Below are 20809 nucleotides of genomic sequence, written 5' to 3' on the forward strand. Positions count from 1 at the left end.
TATATATATATATATATATATATATATATATATAAAATTTTAAGTTTAATGTATGAATTAACTTACTCAAAAATTTCAAGTTAAGAGCAATTATAAGTAAAAAATTGAAATCTGCCAGTTCTGCTTATTTAAACTTTGAATTTCTCAACTTAAAAAAAAAAAAAAAATTTGTAACTGATTACCTCAATTTTTTGCATTTTGCCAACTTATTCGGGTTTACAGTGTAGTGTTTATGTGACATTTTAGAATACTGTGTGTCTATTGCTGTCAAAGAAAGAACCATCTACAAAAAGTGATCTCACCTTTACCATGTGAAGTCTCAATCATCCAGGTACAGTTGAGGTTATGGGGGTAGAAGTCAGGAAACCCAGGGGACAGAATAGTGCCACTGTTCCCCTGAATAAACCCTCCACATAGTGCTAGAGGAAAGAGAAAAAAAAAAAAGAAGACTATTTGTCAAAAAGCTGAGCTCAATCCTGCTAAAACAAACATTACAGGAAGTGCCCTTCTGAAGGACATCAACATATGGAGGCAAATTATTCCTATCATTACCCAAGGGGAAAAATCAATAATGGCCTTAAATATTCAAAGCCTAGTGGAATAGGAGAAGGGAGTGGAAAGGGTAGCTTCAAACCGTAAAGGCCCTTCCAGTCTGGGAGCGATATCGTCGCTTGAATAAATGACCTGTACCTTAATGTGTCCTTTAGTAAAGAGTGGACCGTACCATCACAGCTGGGCAGGGGGCGACTCCACTGGAAGTTGGGTTCACACTCGAGGGGCTCGTGGTCACTGAGGGTGTATCCTGCTTCGCAACTAAACGTCACCAATGCCCCCACGTAAAAATCATTGCCATGGCGCTGACCGTTGACTGGGATTCCAGGATCAACGCAATGGTCCGACTGGAGTTGCAAGGCTTGAGAGTAGAATAGACAAAAATGAATGTGGAAAACAACATATGATGATTCACCCAGGTGGATTTTCATGGCATAGAGTTTATCCTAAATGCATTATAAACTATTATTAATATACAAATTATTATTTTGACTTGTCTGGGACTGTTTGTGTTTGTGGACCAAAATAGAAAAAATAATAATCGGCCATTAAAATAATACTAATCTCTAAAAAGTTATTCAGTATTAACTTCTATCAATTTAGCATTTATTTAGTGATATTGTCCTCTTACATTTATATATTATCAGGCCAATATTACAGTTATTGGTCAATATTTTTGGTAACACTTTATAATAAGGTCTAATTTGTTAACATTAGTTAATGCATTAGTTAACATGAACTAACAATGAACAATATATTTACAGTATTTATTATCCTTTGTTATACTTAGTTAATAAAAAATGTTCATATTCATGTTAGTTCATAGTGCATTAACTAATGTTAACGGATATAACTTATGATTTTAAAAATGTATTAGTAAATGTTAAGATTGATATCAACTAAGATTAATAAAGGTAGATGTAATTTTCATTATTCATGTAAACTAATGTAGTTACCTAATGTTAAAGGTGCCCTAGAATTAAATATTGAATTTACCTTGGCATAGTTGAATAACAAGAGTTCAGTACATGGAAAAGACATACAGTGAGTCTCAAACTCCATTGTTTCCTCGTTTTTATATATATCTCATTTGTTTAAAAGACCTCCGAAGAACAGGCGAATCTCAACATAACACCGACTTTTACGTAACAGTCGGGGTGTACGCCCCCAATATTTGCATATGCCAGCTCATGATCAAGCCATTAGACAAGGGCAGCACATCTGGATGTGCACAGCTGAATCATCAGACTAGGTAAGAAAGCAAGGACAATAGCGAAAAATGGCAGATGGAGCGATAATAACTGACATGATCCATGATATCATGATATTTTTAGTGATATTTGTAAACTGTCTTTCTAAATGTTTCGTTAGCATGTTGCTAATGTACTGTTAAATGTGGTTAAAGTTACCATCGTTTCTTACTGTATTCACGGAGACAAGAGCCGTCGCTATTTTCATTATCAAACACTTGCAGTCTGTATAATTCATTGTGACGAGCAGGGCGGGCGAGAGCCGTGAGGGAACGGCGCGAGGCCGGTGACGCGAGTGATAATGAGCGTCACCTGCGAGGCGTGCCGGCCTCGAGTCTCTCACGGAGGAGCTCCGGAGGCATAAAAGGAGGAGCGACATCAGTGAAGGACGAGAGAGGACCAGGCCTGGACTTTACGTTATGTTTTATTATGTTTGTGTGGCCGGCAGACGTCCGCGAGGGTCTGCCGGCATTACTTTCGTTTTGTTCTTTGTTTATTTTATATTAAAGTTTGGTTCAACGTTCGCCGGTTCCCGCCTCCTTCTTCCCACATTTACGAACATCGTTACATTCATAAACACAACTTCATTCTTTATAAATCTCTCCAACAGTGTGTAATGTTAGCTTTAGCCACAGAGCATACTATCAAACTCATTCAGAATCAAATGTAAACATCCAAATAAATACTATACTTACGTGATTAGACATGCTGCATGACGAAAACACTTTGTAAAGATCCATTTTGAGGGTTATATTAGCTGTGTGAACTTTGTTTATGCTGTTCAAGGCAAGCGCGAGCTCAGGGGGAATGAAAGGGGCCGCAACCTATATATCGGTGCATAGTTAATGATGCCCCAAAATAGGCAGTTAAAAAAATTAATTAAAAAAAACAAAACTATGGGGTATTTTGAGCTGAAACTTCACAGACACATTCAAGGGACACCTTAGACTTATATTACATCTTTTAAAAAGACGTTCTAGGGCACCTTTAACAAATGAAACCTCATTTTAAAGTGTTATCATATTTTTTAATTTATCAGAAATATATCAGCCAGTATTATATTGTCACATGTCTGTTTGTTTTGGACTCTCTATTTGATTTTCATTGGTTCCTTTGTTCAGCTTCACACCACTCATGGTCACCTTAATTATCATTCATTGTTTTCCAGTTGTGTCTTATTAATTAGCCTCATTAGCTCCCCTGTTTTCTTTGTATTTAAGCCCTCAGTTTCAGTCTGTTCTTGGTGTTGCATGATGTTGTTTGACTGTGTTTTTGGTTGTAATTTATTCTTCTGGTTGTGTTTTCATTTGATTATATGTTTTCCAAAGGATCTCCTTGATTGTGCACATCATTATACAACCATTCCATAACATATATGTGTAACTGTGAATGGTAATTTCCCCTATTTTTATATTTAGATTACATTTGCTGTCATCTAAAGCTCACTTATTGTTTAAAAATACTCACTGTTAAATATAATCGTACCAAATGTCAAAATCCACGTCATGTTATAATGTTGTGACGCCTAAATTCACATTTAAAATGACTGGTTTAAGTTTTTAGTTTTTTTTTTTTTTTTTTTTTTAGACAAAATTGAATAGCATTTTAATATATTCCATTTATTTGTTAACTTCTTGGTCAAAACAAAATAATTATTATCTTATCAATACTGACCAGACTTTAAGCCCCTAAAAAGTTTATGGAATTGTTGTGCTTATTCGAATCATTCTAAAGTTGCATAATTCTTCAACAGCACTTTCTGCATGAGTTGATGTACTCAATAATTTAAGATGAACTGAGATTTAGAGAGAAACAAAAAGAAAAGGTTACAAACATGAGTCATACCAGCATAAAAGCCATTCTTTCAGTTCACAACACTGTGACGGAGCTAATTCTGCAGTCTCGTGTGTATGTGCTCGTGTACAGTGTAATGTTGCATGTGTCATGTGTTTGCGCATGACTGAAATCATCTCACAGCTTAATCACCATCCTATTATATCATAATTACAGGACTTGATTAAAATCGCTGCATAGTAAAGAGCATGTGGCTATTATTTATAATGATGCCTTCATAGCTGCTTGTATTCACAGGTATCAGTGCTATCAGATCCTTGTAATCGTGGCCATGAAATGCATTAAAGAGAAGATAATATCAAGCTTTATCTAACTAGCACACTTTGACTAAATTCTCAGCATTGTAAGACACTGAACATAAATTACACTTACAGTATCACGTGTTTTAGTTTGAACAATGCAATTAATAGTTTTGTGATATTCTACCATGTGCATTCTCTAACGAAGTGTGTTAAAGACTACTGGATAACATTGCGTAATTATAGAATGAAGCTATTTAATTTGTAGCCCTTAAACCTAAAAGTAGTAGAACTTTTTTAGCCATGGGTTTTTGCAAGTGTAGCAGTTTCAATATAAACGTCTAAGGTGGTAAACATGCTTGAACAGACTTTAAATTACAAATTTAAATTACAAATGTGTTACCAAAATTCCTGAAATTTATGCCATGGCCCTTTTCAGATCAAATAATAAATACAATAGAAGACTATCATACTTTCATATCGGATGCGGAAGCCGATGTCGGAGTGGCTCTTGTCGGTGGTGAAGAGCAGGTAGAGGAAGTTTGAGGTGCTGATGAGGAACTGTGGGACCTGTGTACCCTGGTAACTGCCAATCAGAGGGGAAGAAGGATAACGTCCATCCCGTACCTCAAGAACATCATAGTTAACCTCTGTCCGGAATCTGTGGATCAGAACAGTGCTATGCATCAGCATGGTAGCTTCACAAGAAGTCCTACTCTTTTATGTTCCTGCAGGATATCACATACAGTATTAGAGCCAGAACAGATACACTACATCATTCAAACTGAAAACCCAGCTCACTCTAAAGTGGCATGTGTTTCTTGCAGCAGTGGTCCACTAAAGCCCTGCTGCTTACTGTACCCACAGTCAGACAGAAAACATCAGCTATCCCACCAGCCTCACCTCAGAAACATTATCTCAACAACAACAATTGTTAGAAGATGCAAACATTTATACTGCACACATATAAATGAAGAAGACTCAGGGACCAAAACAAAACAAAACAAAGCAAAAAGCAAACAAAAAAACTAAACAAAACTAATGCTCTTTTAGCTGTGAAGGGAAGCATTTGATGCCTATGGTTTGTTTAATTAAATGTTCAACAAGCATGTAATGACTCTGGATAAAGTCATTCCATATAGGCAGAGGTGAAAGATATTAAAGGATTACTTCACTTTAAAATAAAAATTACCCCATGATTTACTCACCCTCAAGCCATCCTAGGTGTATATGACTTTCTTCTTTCAGCTGAATATGATCAGAGTTATATTATTAATCACCCTGATGCTCCAAAACTTCATAATGGCAGTGCACAGAAACACCCTGTTTGAGGCTTCGAAAAAAAGTGCATTCATCAATCCATCATAAACGTACTCCACATGACCCTGGGGGGTTAATAAAGACCTTCTGAAGTGAAGTGATAAGTTTACGTAAGAAAAATATCCATATTTAACACGTTAAAAAGTAAAGTAAAAAAAATAAAAAATAAAAAAAGTAATAAATGTCCGTATTGAATACGGAAGGCGGTCTGGCGGAAGCTAGTTATTTTACTTTATAACATGCTAAATCTATATATTTTTCTTACACATACACATCGCTTCACTTCAGAAGACCTTAATTAACCCCCCGGAGCCGTGTGGAGTGTGTTTATAATGAATGGATGCACTTTTTTTGAGCTTCAAACAGGTGGTTTTCCGTGCACTGCCATTATAAAGCTTGGGAGCATCAGGGTGATCATTAATATAACTCTGATTGTATTCGTCTGAAAGAAGAAAGTCATATACACCTAGGATGGCTTGAGGGTGAGTAAATCATGGGGTAATTTTCATTTTAAAGTGAACTAATCCTTTAATATTGATTCTGAATGAATCCCTGTGAAAGTGAATAGCCGGATTCTCTCATTCCAAGTCTACAGTGAACATCTGCAGTGCACTAGTGACCTATTTATGAAATGATGATAACCAACAGAATGAAATATAGGAAGGGAAATAAAACAGGGAGGCTTATTAAGAACAACATGGCAGCTCAGAAAAGAGAAGTCTTGTACGTACTTGTCAAAGATGATCTTAATAGGATATCCTGGTGGGGCCTCGATGATCCACTCACAATTGAGGGCTTCTTTATAAAGCTCAGGCCAGCCTGGGGACAGAATGATGCCGCTAGAAGCCTTCAGGTTTCCACCACATGGAGCTAAAGAACAGGAGAAGACAACACAGAGAAAAAGATTTAGAATTGTTACTTTATTGCTAAATTGACCGAGAACAAAGGACTTTTTCTGTGATTTTCAGTTGATTCAAAAGTACAAATAAACTTGTTAGGCTTAGTGATAGTAGATAAGTCTGGTTAATCAAATACACAAAACAAAAAAAGTCATTTAGTGTTCTTCCTAAAATGCAAAATCTGGAAGCAGAACGTGTTCAATGGAAGGCGGATGATCTCATCTCTTGACTCAGTGTGCTGAAGGACATCTATAAAAGGCATTGCTTGATAAATGTCATAAAATGATTTGCAGCATACAACAGTGCATTTCATTAAATGACAGGATGTGATTTTTGTTTCTGAGAATTCAGACAGTTAATACATCTTGAGCACATACGAAAATACAGATTGTAAGTTTTTGTTCCACTGACATTTCTGTTGGTCTCTGAATGAACTTAATGAAAAAAAAAAACAAATTGAATAAACTTCTGAAGGGTTCAGTGAAGTGCAAACAGAGTTGAAGTACAACAACATTTTGTTTTTGTTACAAGCAATCTTGTGAATTATGAAATGTGCTTATTTATTAGAGAGAGGACAGACCTTCACAACGTGGCACAGCATTGTCCCACACAACATTCCCATCTTTGAGAATGCAGGAGATAGTCTGAGATCCGTGGGTCTTCATGAACCCCTCCTCACACAGGAAAGAGATGGAGCTGCCAAGCTGTAGACTCTCACCAAAGCGCTTTCCGTTTACTGGAACACCAGGGTCGGGACATTCGTTGTGCCGAAACGCTGCAGGGGGGAAAAAAACAACAATGAAATACATAAGAGAACTACATGCTAACTTTGACCTACGTAAATGGGCAAAAAGCTGGGCACAGCAAAAACAGTTTTGTTTACTGTATTTAACCAGAACATTTGAGGTATAGTATCTTTTTTGTATCCCTGTCCACTGCCTATACACATTTTGTTAAAAACAGTTCGTTTTCATGAATGGACAACTTTTACAAGGCCCCATATAAATTAAAAAGGGCGTTCTCAATATACCCACTGAACTGAAAACTTCGCGGCTCATCGTTTCAGCTGTATAACTACACTAATTCATTTTAGTTAGAACAAAATATTGATTTATGTGCCTCCCCAAGTTTCTTGCTTCAGTGGAAAGCTTGGAGCTACTCAGCACCCATCGATAGGACTTCAGAGAAGATGTATTACCAGCAGACAAAATCTCTCCAGCAAATCTGTTCATTCCTGCTACAGTGTGGCTCTAACACCACCAAGGTCAAAGGTTTGATTCCGGGGATCAAGAAAAAAAGACAAAATGTATCCTTTTGGATAAAAAATCTGCCAAAGGCATCCGACTGTCATCAACTGACACTGTCATTGTCATGGACACTGTCAATGGAAATTTACCTTAATGCTAAATGCAAAACTAACTTATCCTCTTATTGTGTTTCCAGTCAGGCGATGGGCATGAATTCCTTCTTCGTGATTAACTCGTTGACTCAAGAAGGATCTCAAACCAAGATTGTGTGTGTATAATCCATCACCATCAAGTGCCAACAAGCCCTTCGATGGAGTTTGTCATCTCCTTAATTAACATGAATAATTGGAGCATCCCTCCCACTCCCCCAAAAACACAGCACATGGGGAGTCAAACCATGTGGGATCACCTCCCGACAGCTTCAATTAACTGTGGCTTTATTTAATTATATATGCATTTGGAAATAAATTCTAATTAAATCTGTGGCTCTTGTTGTTCTTCCTCACATGGATACTCAAGAATCTATCAACTCTGCTGCCATACGCTATGCCCCGTGAATAGCGATTACTGAAGGACGACAGATATTCAGTTGCAATATACAGACAATTCTCCCTAGAGGGGAAATAAAACTTTCTTAATCCATCTCATAAAGTAAAACAACTTCTAAACTCTTCTAACTTCCAGAAACTTTTAAAATTTAGTGCATGCTACCACTGACAAAACATCTAAACGCTATTATCTATTATACATCTTAAAATGATTTTTTGGTCTCCAACTTCAATGTGATGTTAGACATAATCAAGTATGAACAGGTTTGCCCGAAATAACTTGAATAAATGATTTATTTTTACCACAAAAAAAAGAAAAAAAGAAAGAAAAAGAAGTCACAAATATAGAGCTGTCTTTAAAACGTACTGGTGAAAGTGATGTTGAAGCCACGGTCTGTATACGTATGATCAGTCAGAAATTCCAGTCGGGCCACATGGCCGCTGGTAGTGATTGGTGAGGGCAGCACATCTCCAGAAAAGGTGCCAAGAATTGGCGACTCTGCCTTGCCGCCATCTTTAATGGACAGGAAGTCAAATTGTTTCTCCATGCTCAGGTCGTTAAAGGCTAAGTTGATGCGGCTTTCGGGTTTGGCGATGATCAGCCACACGCAGTGCATGTTGTTGCCATACTCTTGAGGGTAGTTTGGTGATAGCAGGACCCCAGATGGAGTTGTGAAGTTGAAGAAACATGAAACTGAGAAAGGGACAAAGAGATAAAACAAAGCAACTGTTAAACACAGGAGGCGTCGTGCGTCAAGCTGCGAGGCGAACAGGAGATTAAAACTGCCATTGAAGCTAAAATCAATTCACATTGCATAGGGAGGTCATTTGTTGTTGCTTAAACAACACAGTGAGACAGGAGAGGAAAAATTACAGCTTAGAGGATGTGCAAGCTGCGATAGCAGGACATTTAACAAAAACTTCTAGATATAAGACCCCTCAGACCTTGAGAACAGACATTTTATGAAATGTTCACTCTCGTTTTTTTGTTATTAGTTTGTCCTAAAGGTGATTTGGTAAGCCATTTGTAAGCAAACACTGTCTGTTGGAGCATCCCGAGCAACCTGACACAGCTTTATTGGCTCAACCAATGGCGTGTGTTTGGGGTGGGACTCTGTTTGTCTGACCAATGGAAGGCTACTCTGAAATCCCCACCCGTATATAAACACTAAACTAACGGGGACTACCTTCATAAAGAACTACAGTGTTTTTCTAGCCTGCAAAGTGCACCAAGTGAGTGGATAAAATAATAAAAGTAAATAAAATAAATATTAGGGGTATGATGCCTTTGTTAGCATATTGTGATCATGCCAGTTACAGAAGATAATGACTGAAGATGTTGCAGGGAAAAAGAGTGTTTATCTGGTGGGATTATTTGCAGGCATTAACTCATTTTCAGGACTTGGGACAAACAAAGATGAGGGCAATAAGCATCACTAAATAGCCATAGGGAGAATGAAAATGAGCTCAGTGGTGGACTGAAGACGGATCGTTACGGTTCCACCTCATATGAATGACTTTGCAGTCTGAGCTAATAATAATGTCATAAAATAGCAGAAAACAAAGTTGTGAGTCAACTGCATTTCCATTGATGTAATAAGATGGTAGCCATTATAGTGACAAATGACTACAGTCTGAGGCAAATTGATGGTATACAAGAATCCAAATAATAGAGAAAGAACAATAATATCAAAACAAGTTGGACATGCATTAACTGCCAAATAACATTGTAGGCTGTGACACTCAATTCAAGCATTTAAATGGCACAAACAACTTTCTCTATACTTAGCGGAAGCAAACAAGAACATCAACTGCCTGCATTTTTACAAATGATTTACCTACTCTCAATAAGCTTTCTTCAGTTCAGTTAAATCCGCTAACTTCATTATAAGACCCTGATACACTAAATAAGGCAACTAAATGCATTAAATGAACTGTCGCTTTGCCTTAAACTTGAGTCATAGTTAATGATTTAATGGCTTAGCCACTGAGAGCAAGCATTGGCGGGGACATACTGTACTAAAGACACTGCAATTAGATTCACTTTCGGACGTCCTCAGACAGTAATAATGGTGCACCATCCTCCCAGGTGTGATCATGTAGGTGTGGAATGTATTTTTTTGGATAAGGTCTGTCACTTACACACACAGCTTGGCTTCTTGGCTGACCATTGATTATTTTTCTGGCAGGTAATGTTCTTTTTTCCCACCAACTCAAAGGCTGGAAGGCATTCAAAATACAGTTTGTCTCCATGTCGGAAGCCTGTGCCTTCCCTCTTGCCATAGGCTGGAATTCCAGGGTCTCCACACCCACCCTGGTCAATTTCTGGAAGAAGAAGTAACAAAAAAAATAGCTTATACCTTGGGACAGGATCCTTTTTTCTTTTTTTTTTTGCAAAATTAAGTTTCCATCAAGGTTCTGTAATGGGAAAGAAAGGTCACTTGTAAGGTTAATATCTCTGTATACCAGGATGACCATTTACAGGACTTTTGTTCTTCTTTTATTGCTCATTCTGACAAATTATTTAGTTGTATATTCATTGCGTTACTTTCTCATCTCTCTTTACAGTAAAGCATCTCTCTCTACAGTAAATAATAAGCATACAAATACATAGCATACACAAATATTTGGCACCTCATCTGCCATCTTGGATTTATTATTATTATTATTATTATTACTTAATGAATTTATCATCAATTTTTTTTCTAATTTAACATTTTAAAGTAATTTATTCCTGTGACATCAAAGCTGAATTTTCAGCATCATTACTTTAGCATCATAAGTCTTCAGTGTCACATGATCCTTCATAAATCATTCTAATATGTCGATTTGGTGCTCAAGAAACATTTCTTGTTATTATTAAAGGTCCCGTTTTTCGTGTTTTTTTTGAAGCTTTGATTGTGTTTATAGTGTGCAATATAACATGTGTTCATGTTTCGCGTGTAAAAAAACACAGTATTTTTCACATAATTTACTTATCTGTATACCGCTGTTTCCACTGTCATAAAAACGGGCTGATGACTTCCTTGTTCTATGAAGTCCCTCCTTCAGAAATACGTAACGAGTTCTGATTGTGCCAGCGGTTCCTGTGTTGTGATTCGACAGCAGTTTAGCGCATCTTGCCCGGAAAGGTCACGCCTCTTACCATAACGTGGAGATGCACGCGCTCAGTGTTATTGTAAACATGTCTTTAATTTTACCCTATCAATTTGAGCCGGAATCAGACCCGGTGATTGGACTGCGGGATGAAAATAACAGCGTTTCGACGACATGGCGACAAACACACTCTACAAACGCAACTCTTGTGTCCTGTGTCCCCAGAAATTCCGTTCAAACATTTTTTCAGCAAAGATGCATTAAATCACACACACACACACACACACACACACACACACACACACACACACACACACACACACACACACACACACACACACACACACACACTTACACGCTATATATAAGCCTTATACTACTTATACCATCTGACAGCAAAGCATATTCATGCCTTCATTGCTGCCCCAATGGCATCTGCGAATGGCTTGCTCTCCTAATGAATTGTCTTTTTTTCCCACTCTGTTCCCTTATACCCTCACCTGTCTCAATATGTCAGGGCTCATTTAGAATCACAAGGCCAAAGCGAAAGAAAGACGCTGCTACCGAGAGACAGAGACAGAGAGAGTGCTACAGGCGAACAAGAGATCTCGTGAGATACCTAGACTGAACTTTTTTCACATTTTCGGTTCTGATTATGGAAGACTGTGGATTTCTGCTGGTTTGACGTAGACATGGTACAAAAATGGAGCTGAGTAGTATACTTTTTGGGTAGCTTAAATAATAACTATTAATAAAAATGTTTAAAACATGGGAAACACCTCAAATGCACTACTGACTTTAGAGTTTGCTGTTAGCATGTTACTAACTCTATAGAGCTTTAATAAGGATTAAAATGCATAGCACATGCAAATATTTGCTTTAAAAAAGCATAACACATTTTGTTTTAATTAATTTTTAATTTTAATTACATTTTATGAATTATGCAGTGTGTAAACATACTTTATCACTAGACAAAATTGAAATAACCCTTTAAACATCAAAGTATTAAGCATATCTATATCATTTTTTATAGAACCTTTTTGGCAGAAAGGGTTCTTTAGAATTGAGTCAACCCTAGGATTCTATATAGAACCAAACTGAACCTTTTTTGTGTAGATCAGAGATGTGAATGTATAAACATTCAGATGTGATTTGATGCTTCCCACCTCCACAAACTGTCTGAAAAAGCAGCATTTTTCTGATTTCAGACACGTGACAGGTCTCTACCTGGACTGAATCTCTATCCTGTATCTTGGGAATTACACCCTGAATTTACTTCTGGCCATATCAACCAGTTAAGGCAACATGATTGTGAAAGTGTCTTCCGAGCTGACAAATGTTACATGTAGCAAGTCAACCCTGTGGAAATGTTTGTATGCGTAATTCCTTAAGTGTCCCAGCTAACACTTTGTTACAGCTGTCTTCTGCTTGGTGACAAACAAACTGTCTATGAGAGCTGACATGTGCACTTTCATAAGGGGCGGAATTTGTTATTTACCCATTTCAAATTTCCTATGATTTATTCATCTGTCATTTTTTTTTTAAACTCTGAGAACACAGATGGAAGTCATTGACTTCCTAATGAAGGATTACTAATAACTCAGGAAGGCATGAGTGCAAATAAATCCATTCATCTTTACACATCATACAAGATAAGAATTCACCTGCACCTGGGGTCGGCAAATAGGCTATGCTCCTTCTGTATTCAGCCACATCTCAGCAAGTATAACAATTCAAATCCTCAAAATGCACTCCAGAAACATTTACAGGGCAGGACCACACTGATATGATAGCATGAAATACAAGCTGTGATGCGGATCTGCAAGTGCATATATAAAATATTAAGCAGTTTTCAACTGTTTTCAACATTGATAATAATAAGATATGTTTCTTGAGCACCAAATCATCATATTAGAATGATTTTAGAAGGATCATGTGACACTGAAGACTGGAGTAATGATGCTGAAAATTCAGCTTTGTCATCACAGGAATAAATTACACTTTAAAATATATTAAAAGAGAAAACATTGAAATAATATTTCACAATATTACTGCTTTTACTGTATTTTTGGAAACATTTATATGCACATTTATATGGTTCAACTTCTCTTTGGAGCTCCAGTTATGAGTTATATAAATGCAGAATATGCGTAGCAAAACAAAAACGAGCGAGAAGATGAGAATTTAAAGTGAAAGACATTTTAAACATGTAAATCCTCTAGTGGTAGAGCAGAAGAGGATATGCCCCTGGCATGCCTGCTTTCTGTGTGTCATTTTTGTTTTTTTATGGCTGAGATCAGATCGTAAATACATTTTTAACTATAACAGGGCGTTTGTCATGAGTTATGATGCTCTGTTCTGAATGGAGTGTCAATGATGCTCAGATGTCCATTAGCCTCAGAGCAAGGTAACATGCTGACATGCCTGAATATGTGTTATGATTGACCAGCAAATCTTGATGTAATCTAACTTCTTTGCAGACTGTTGCCAGGAAGATGAGGTAAGCATTCCTGCCATTGTCAGCTATTTCACATTGGTATATGTGTATAATATAGGCTATATAAACACATAGGACATGCAACAGAGCTCGCCTCTCACACATAATTCAGATTATGAATCAAAACACTGAATTAAAACTAAACTGAAAATATGCATTCATTAAAGTCTTTCCTCTTACCTTGGTGTAACCATGTGTAAATGTAAATATATTTTTGTCAACCACTGACAGAATAAGTATTAAGTTAAATGTTCAATAATATGGAAATAAAACAAACATTATATGTACTTGTATTAATGTAAAGATACTTTTTGTAATGTACACCAAAGTTTTAAAAAAAAAATTGTTTTTTTTAAAAGAAATTAATATATTGATTCAGCAAGGATGCATTCAATTAATCAAATGTGTACATTAAAGGAATTAATAATGTTGCAAAACATTTCAAATAATCCTCCCCAAAAATGAACAGTTTCCTCAAAAATATTGAGCATCACAACGTTTTTTAACATTGATAAAAATTGTCATAATAATAATAATGATAAATGTTTCTTGAGCAGCATTACAGTTTCTTGAGCAGATCATGTGTCACTGAATACTGCAAAATCAGCTTTGCCATCACATGAATAAACAACAAAGTATAAAAAGTTATTTAAAATTGTAATAATATTTATTTCACAATATTACTGTTTTTATTGTATTTTTGATCAAACAAGACTTTTGAATAGCAGTGTATATTGAATGATTTACTCACAATGATTAATGATTTGCCCCTAATATATCTTTGAATAATTTCCATTTGGTGGATTTTCTCAGCAAATACTGATAACTGTGATTAGTTTTGATGAATGCAGTTAATTAATTGCTATAAAATTTACTTATTTATGGATCTAGCTCAAAACCAGCATTGTCTGCGTTGACTTTCTGAACAATTATGCTTGAAAATCTGAAAATCTTAGATGCAATAATTTAGGGGTGCATCATGTCTGCAGGCAGGGAGGCAGAGGTTCAAAGAGAATCCTCAACTTCATTAAGTGTCTCTCATTGTTTTAATCATGTTGGGGGGGTATGAACACTGCTCCACTTTCGTCTTATGTTTTTGCAGTAGATAAAAGCATAAAAAACCCAGAGCCTGGAGGCTTACTGTGGATCTAACAACAAATATTGGTTTGTAATTTATAAAATGTGCCAAAGTCCCCCCATGTGTGGTGCAATTCTGAAAGAGGGCCAGTATGAAAGCTCTGATGTTCTCATTTCCAATCAGACATACACTCTGAAAACCGAAAATTATTAGCCGCTTTTGCGTGATATCCTTCCTGTCCCATGGCCCTCATTCCAGCAAGGTTAAATGATCACAGGCTGCTTTGATGACCCTCGCCACATGTGCAGAAGGTATAATGGTGAAGCGAGAAATAGAAAGTGAAAAGGAAATTAAAAAAGAACACGCTGTTCCCGTACTCTAAGCAGATAGATACCCCATGAGTGCGTCACATAGCAGAAAGCTAAAAATTTGAGAAATGTGCTGAAAGGAGATCGAATGGTGCAAGATGACCCTATAATAAGGTCTTTCAATGACCTTAATGATTTCCAATGATTATAACATGATTATAACATGTCTGCTTCACCATGAACATTACATGCAATCAAGAACAAAGTGAGAACAAATACGTATTTAAAGGATTTTCATGCCCACCCATCTGATCATAGGGAGACATATGTTAGAGAAATAGAAAAGGGGGAGGGAAAATAAATAAATAAATAAATAATAAAGATAGATAGTTATTATTATTGTTAATAACTATTGTTATTATTGTTATTATTAAAATAAATAAAATATAAAACTAAAATAATAATAAAGAACTAGTAACTTTAATATTAATACAAAAAATATTAATAACAATAACACCATAAACAATGACATCATTATAATTATTATTATTAAAAAATAACATTAAACTAAAATAATAATAAATAACTAATCAATAAGATAACTAATACTAAAATATTAATAATAAAACAAATAAAATTACGCTAAAATATTAATAAAGAACTCATCAATAAGATAACTAATACTAAAAATATTAACAAAAACATTATTATTATTATTAGTATTATTATTATTATTATTATTAGAACTAGTTATGATTCCTTACATTGCCCTGAACCCAAATGCAAAGAGCTTCCTCAACTTACCTTCATAAGAAACCTTAAAGCCCAAGGAGCCACTCGTGTCATCCGTTTTAAAATTGAGCCACATCTGATGGCTGGTACTGACCACCAGATCTGGAGTTGTAGTCCCAGACAACCTTCATATCAAAATAAGAGAGACAGACATTATGAAACATCATAATAAAACCGCGATTCTTCACTTTCAATATGTACAATATCATTTGGCTCCTCTCAGGGAACATTGGAAGTTCCCCGATTCCCTCGGCACTAGCCTTCAGGGATCTGTGGAATGGGTCCATAAGGGCTTATGAGACCTGCTAATTAAGCACATTAGACCATCAGGGGACTTTGAGTAACCAGAGAGAAAGCGCCCAGGGACACCGGGCCATTCAAAAGGAACACAAGCACTTGTACACCACTGCCAGAGAGCGCACATAAAATGGCATCGATAAAACTTTATGAAGACCATAAATTTCAGCACAATTAATAACAACACACTCAGCAACGTTTCCAGAGCATCTGGTGTGCAAATCTGCATTATGGGGCATCAACGTGTGATGCGCTTTTTGCAGCAGGAGTGATCTTGTTCTAACATTGAGACTCATTGTGATTGACAATAAAGCTCTGGGTATTCTTGCCATACACTTCTGCTCAGAGGGGTGATGAAATGAGATGAAATAGAGGGGGGCTAAAGGAAGAAATGGCAGAGGAGGAGGAGAGAATGAAGGGGCTGAAGAAAGAGAGGACGATGAGATGAAAGAAGATGGGGGAATTTTATACACACACAGAGAAGAGGTAAAGAGTGGGAGACACAGCCTGGGAGGAGTTTGAGAGAGGATGGAGAAGAAAGCAAAAGAGGAACAAAAGTACTCACACATGAAAGACTGTCCGCTGATCGCCGATTACAGTGCCGTCACCCACAGTTAGCGTATCGTAGCCTCGCTCCAAGTCAAACTCCTCAAAAGTCAACTTGATCACCTACACACAGTGAAGAATCAGAGTCAGCTTTCTAAACTTGGTTAGAACAGTAGTGAAGCAGTATAATTCATTTTCCAATCATGAAAAAAAAAAAAAAAAAAAAAAAAAAAAAAAAAAAAAAAAAAAAAAAAATAATAAAATAATAATATATATATATATATATATATATATATATATATATATATAAAGCCCTATTCGGACGGGACTAGTTTCCAAACGACGAGTAACAATTCTTATCAACCTACAACCTACGTCTGTGATTTTATGTACGGATTCAGACGGGACTAACATCTCCGTGTTTATTACCGAGGTAGGAGTGTCTGTGTTTTACATGTGGGCATTTCAGAAGATCACGTGTTCAGAATGCACTTTGAAATATAAAGTAAAACGTCCTAACACATTTAGTGTTTTGTAAACATTTTTTAAAAATTGTAGTGTGAAAAAACTAAACATACATTTATCATCATGATTTAATAGAACTGGGTTCTTATAATAAACCCACTGGAATAAAAAGTTTTAACTTTTTAAAGAGTAATCTTACCTGAAACTGATATTACAGTAGCCAGTCTTAACAGTTTACGTGATTTGGCTCTTCTTGTTGATTTATTTTTTTTTATTTCTTTGCAGTGTACCAAACACATCTACATCCATTATCGGTGCGCAAAAAGCATAGGCAAAAAGCAGAAACTTGAATACCGGCGCGATAGCGAGAGATTGTACGGTAGTTCACGTTGACCAAAACACACAAGAAAAAGCGTTTTGGAAAAAACATTTTCGGAAATCACAGACATTCGCATTCGGGCGGGATTAGATTTCTCTGAGGACCGCCGAAACAGTAGGTAATTTGCTCTGGAATTTTTACAGAGGTCGTGTGAGAAAAAGACAGACATGGCAGATTCGGACGGGATTAAAATCTCAAAGTACGTCTGTGAAACAGAAATTTCTCTAACGTCCCCCTGTGAAACTAGTCCCGTCCGAATAGGGTTTAAGATTATAAGATTATAAGATTATTGACATTCTACAAGATAATACTATTCCAGTGTAATTAACATCGAGATAGATAGATAGATAGATAGATAGATAGATAGATAGATAGATAGATAGATAGATAGATAGATAGATAGATAGATAGATAGATAGATAGATAGATAGATAGATAGATAGATAGATAGATAGATAGATAGATAGATAGATAGATAGATAGATAGATAGATGAACAATTGAATATGAAGGTTTATTGCTCACACACAGAAAAAGAAACACTGTGAAAATAAATATGAATAAAATAAGCAAAATTCGCTGTCTAGACTCCCATTTCAAATTGCCTGCCACATTTCCACCAAATTCTTAATGTTTTTGGAGTGTTCAGAGACCAACTCCTAATGAAAAAGCTTATATAAATGCAAATTGCATTCTGTCCTATGGTAAACACACTCCGCAACAAAAAGTGCCAAGGGTGGAGTGCCAGCATTCGTATAGGTCACACTACCAGTGAACACGATTTCATCCTCTTTTACCCCCTCTGAACCGTTCTTTTCTCAATTCACCCCTTTAAAGGAGGGTGTGCCGCCCATCTCAGGTGAATCCCACCGTGTCCTGTAGCATGGATACGGTAACTGTGTGTATGATCGTGACTGACTGCGCTGTGGGCGGGGCAATCCTCAGCTGACTCATTGAGTGATTATGATGCAAAGGCTGCTCCCAGCAAGCCGATACTCTGAAGCAGAGCACCAAACCTGACAATCACTACATATTAAAACCATTTCACTCAACAGAACTCTGTCTACCTCTTAAACTGGCTTAAGCTTTACAAACTAACATCACGTGACCACATTTTAAAATGATTGTTCATGTACAGCTGCATATGTATATAGCATCAAAGTAAATATTCTACATAACTGTTAAAAAACTGGTAAAATTGTATGTGTTATCTTAAACAGGTACACAGATATATGTCATATGTTAAATAAATATACATCAAATTTAAATGATTTGGCTAAAAATAATACATGAATTATTAAAAGCAGCATTTTTGTCTCCAAATAAAAAATGCTATGGGGTAGTATAGGATATGGGGTATCTAATTGTAAATATTATAACTATTACAAACACTATTTAAATATTATTTATTTATTTCTTAAAATAATAATAGAAACATAAAAAACAACAATATTGATTGATTGATTGATCACATTCTCAAATGATTGACTGGGTAACTTTGTTAGAAGTCATATTTTTATTAAAAATATTTAATAAATACATTCTTCCAATCACAGTTTGGAAGTTTATATCTTGCAGTATAATTTGGCGTATTAGGTTTAGCTTATTTTTCTTTGATGTGTCACAATTTACCCCACTCTACCGTACAGTTGTGTAAGAGTTAGTGCAACATTTTTCTTGAGATATATTAACAGTTTCAATAACCCAGTGACCACAGAAAGCTGAGCTGATGCATGTACCATAGTACAGCTCCTTCAGAGCATATTCAGAATAGTCTGAAAAAATTACAATCATATTGAATGTTAGAGGGAGTATAACTCAAATAAACCAAATAACAGCATAGAGTACATCAATACATTAATAGGTATAAATCACCGAGGCTTTCAGACAAAAGACATGGTGAATATGGTCTCGCAGCTGAGAGAGATAATGCTCAAAGACTGCATAGCAGGGAGCGGGACTTGTTGGAAGAGCGAGGCTTTTTGTCAAAATGGAAGTCCCTGCAGAAGTGGAGTAGCTGATAATACCAGTCCGCTGGATGACGATAGCGCACAGAACAAAAGGAAGACTGATAATTAAAAAATGAAGAGGACAACAAAAGCAATCAGCCATGTCTTCTCATGAACAACTTATTTTCTATTATTATGCCTTCTGGGGATCCCTCCATCTAAGGCAGAGACACAGTGTCTAGACTCTGAGCTAATGTTTGTCTGTGAGCGGGGGATTCAGCCCGGTGCGGTTCCACATGCTGCTTTTCCCTGCAGAGTTCTATCTGTTTTCCCTCATTCTTTAGTTCCAAGTTCAGCCATTTTCCAGCACTCGTCATTAGGCACCACGGTTGACATAAATAGAATGGACATCTTTGAGTTGGAAATGCATCTTTAACTGTAGCTCCGGGGCATTACAGACTTGGCTCCTCCTGAACTTCAGGATGTTACTTCGTTTTGGCTGATTAGACATATCAAACTGTTAACCAAATGTCATTACATAGGGGTCTCATTTTCTTGTGTTTCTTTAACTTCTTAAAGGATTAGATCACTATAAAATTAAAATTACCTCAAGATTTACTCGCCCTCAAGCCATCCTAGGTGTATTTGACTTTCTTCTTTCTGATGAACACAATCAGAGTTATATTGACACATCCAAGCTTTTTAATGGCCTTTATTATAAATAAGGCCTTTATTAACCCCCCAGAGCTGTGTGGAATACGACTATGATGGATGGATGCACTTTCTTGAGCTTCAAACTCGTTGACCACGTTCACTGCCATTATAAAGGTTGGATGCGAGATCTTGGAGTAATTTTCATTTTAAGTGAACTAACACTTTAATACTCTCACTAGCTTAATTAATTTGTCCACCCTATGTCATTTATTGTGTTTAATAGCATTTTAGGGTGGAAATTAGATTTTTAACATGTTTGGAAATACATGACATGGCATGCTGTCTTGCTAAGGCTAATTTGCATAGCATAGTTAGCATGTTATGTTTATCCTAAATAAACTATTAAATACAATTTTAACACTTGCATAATGTCAAAGGTTCAGTCTGATATGCCAAAAATAAACTATAATTAAAATATCAAAAAAGTTGAAATATTTAGTAATTTTTAGCTAATACCCCAAAAGCTAAACATTAGCAAAGGTTTTGGCAATAAGGTCTGGCATCTATAAAAACCCCAAAAGTTCTCCTAAAGTCCAATTGGTGAAAGCAATACAGTAGCTGCCAATCCCGCCGTATTATCAATGTCATGTGACCTATCGCTTCACCTCCATTCACAAATCCTCTCTTGTGGCCTCATGGGACATTGGAGTGTCCATCGATTGCGCACTTCAGAATCTTGGCGGAAGTAGTAGGTCATTCAGGTACTTTTTGCCTACTGTTTTTCGAATACTATGTATTCAGAGACACTGCTCTGTTGACATACTGTTTTTTCCTCATACT

General features: G+C 36.3%; 1 protein-coding gene across 5 annotated transcripts in view; it reads right to left on the reverse strand.

Annotated features, from left to right (window-relative positions):
* csmd2 (CUB and Sushi multiple domains 2) overlaps positions 1-20809 on the reverse strand; it is a 320658-nt gene that overhangs the window by 113657 nt on the left and 186192 nt on the right. For all 5 annotated transcript variants that reach the window (XR_007186350.1, XM_048201499.1, XM_048201498.1 and 2 more), the window contains 9 exons: positions 16543-16646; positions 15693-15805; positions 10052-10234; positions 8277-8603; positions 6695-6889; positions 5947-6085; positions 4369-4556; positions 725-913; positions 303-419 (listed from right to left, as the gene is read on the reverse strand). Coding sequence is in view for 4 of the 5 variants with exons in the window: in XM_048201499.1 (XP_048057456.1) it covers positions 303-419; positions 725-913; positions 4369-4556; positions 5947-6085; positions 6695-6889; positions 8277-8603; positions 10052-10234; positions 15693-15805; positions 16543-16646 (1555 nt within the window). In the remaining variant the exon portion in view is untranslated. The remainder of the gene's footprint in view (positions 1-302; positions 420-724; positions 914-4368; positions 4557-5946; positions 6086-6694; positions 6890-8276; positions 8604-10051; positions 10235-15692; positions 15806-16542; positions 16647-20809) is intronic.

The sequence above is a fragment of the Megalobrama amblycephala genome, linkage group LG9 (assembly GCF_018812025.1).
Source record: "Megalobrama amblycephala isolate DHTTF-2021 linkage group LG9, ASM1881202v1, whole genome shotgun sequence".
NCBI lineage: Eukaryota > Metazoa > Chordata > Actinopteri > Cypriniformes > Xenocyprididae > Megalobrama > Megalobrama amblycephala.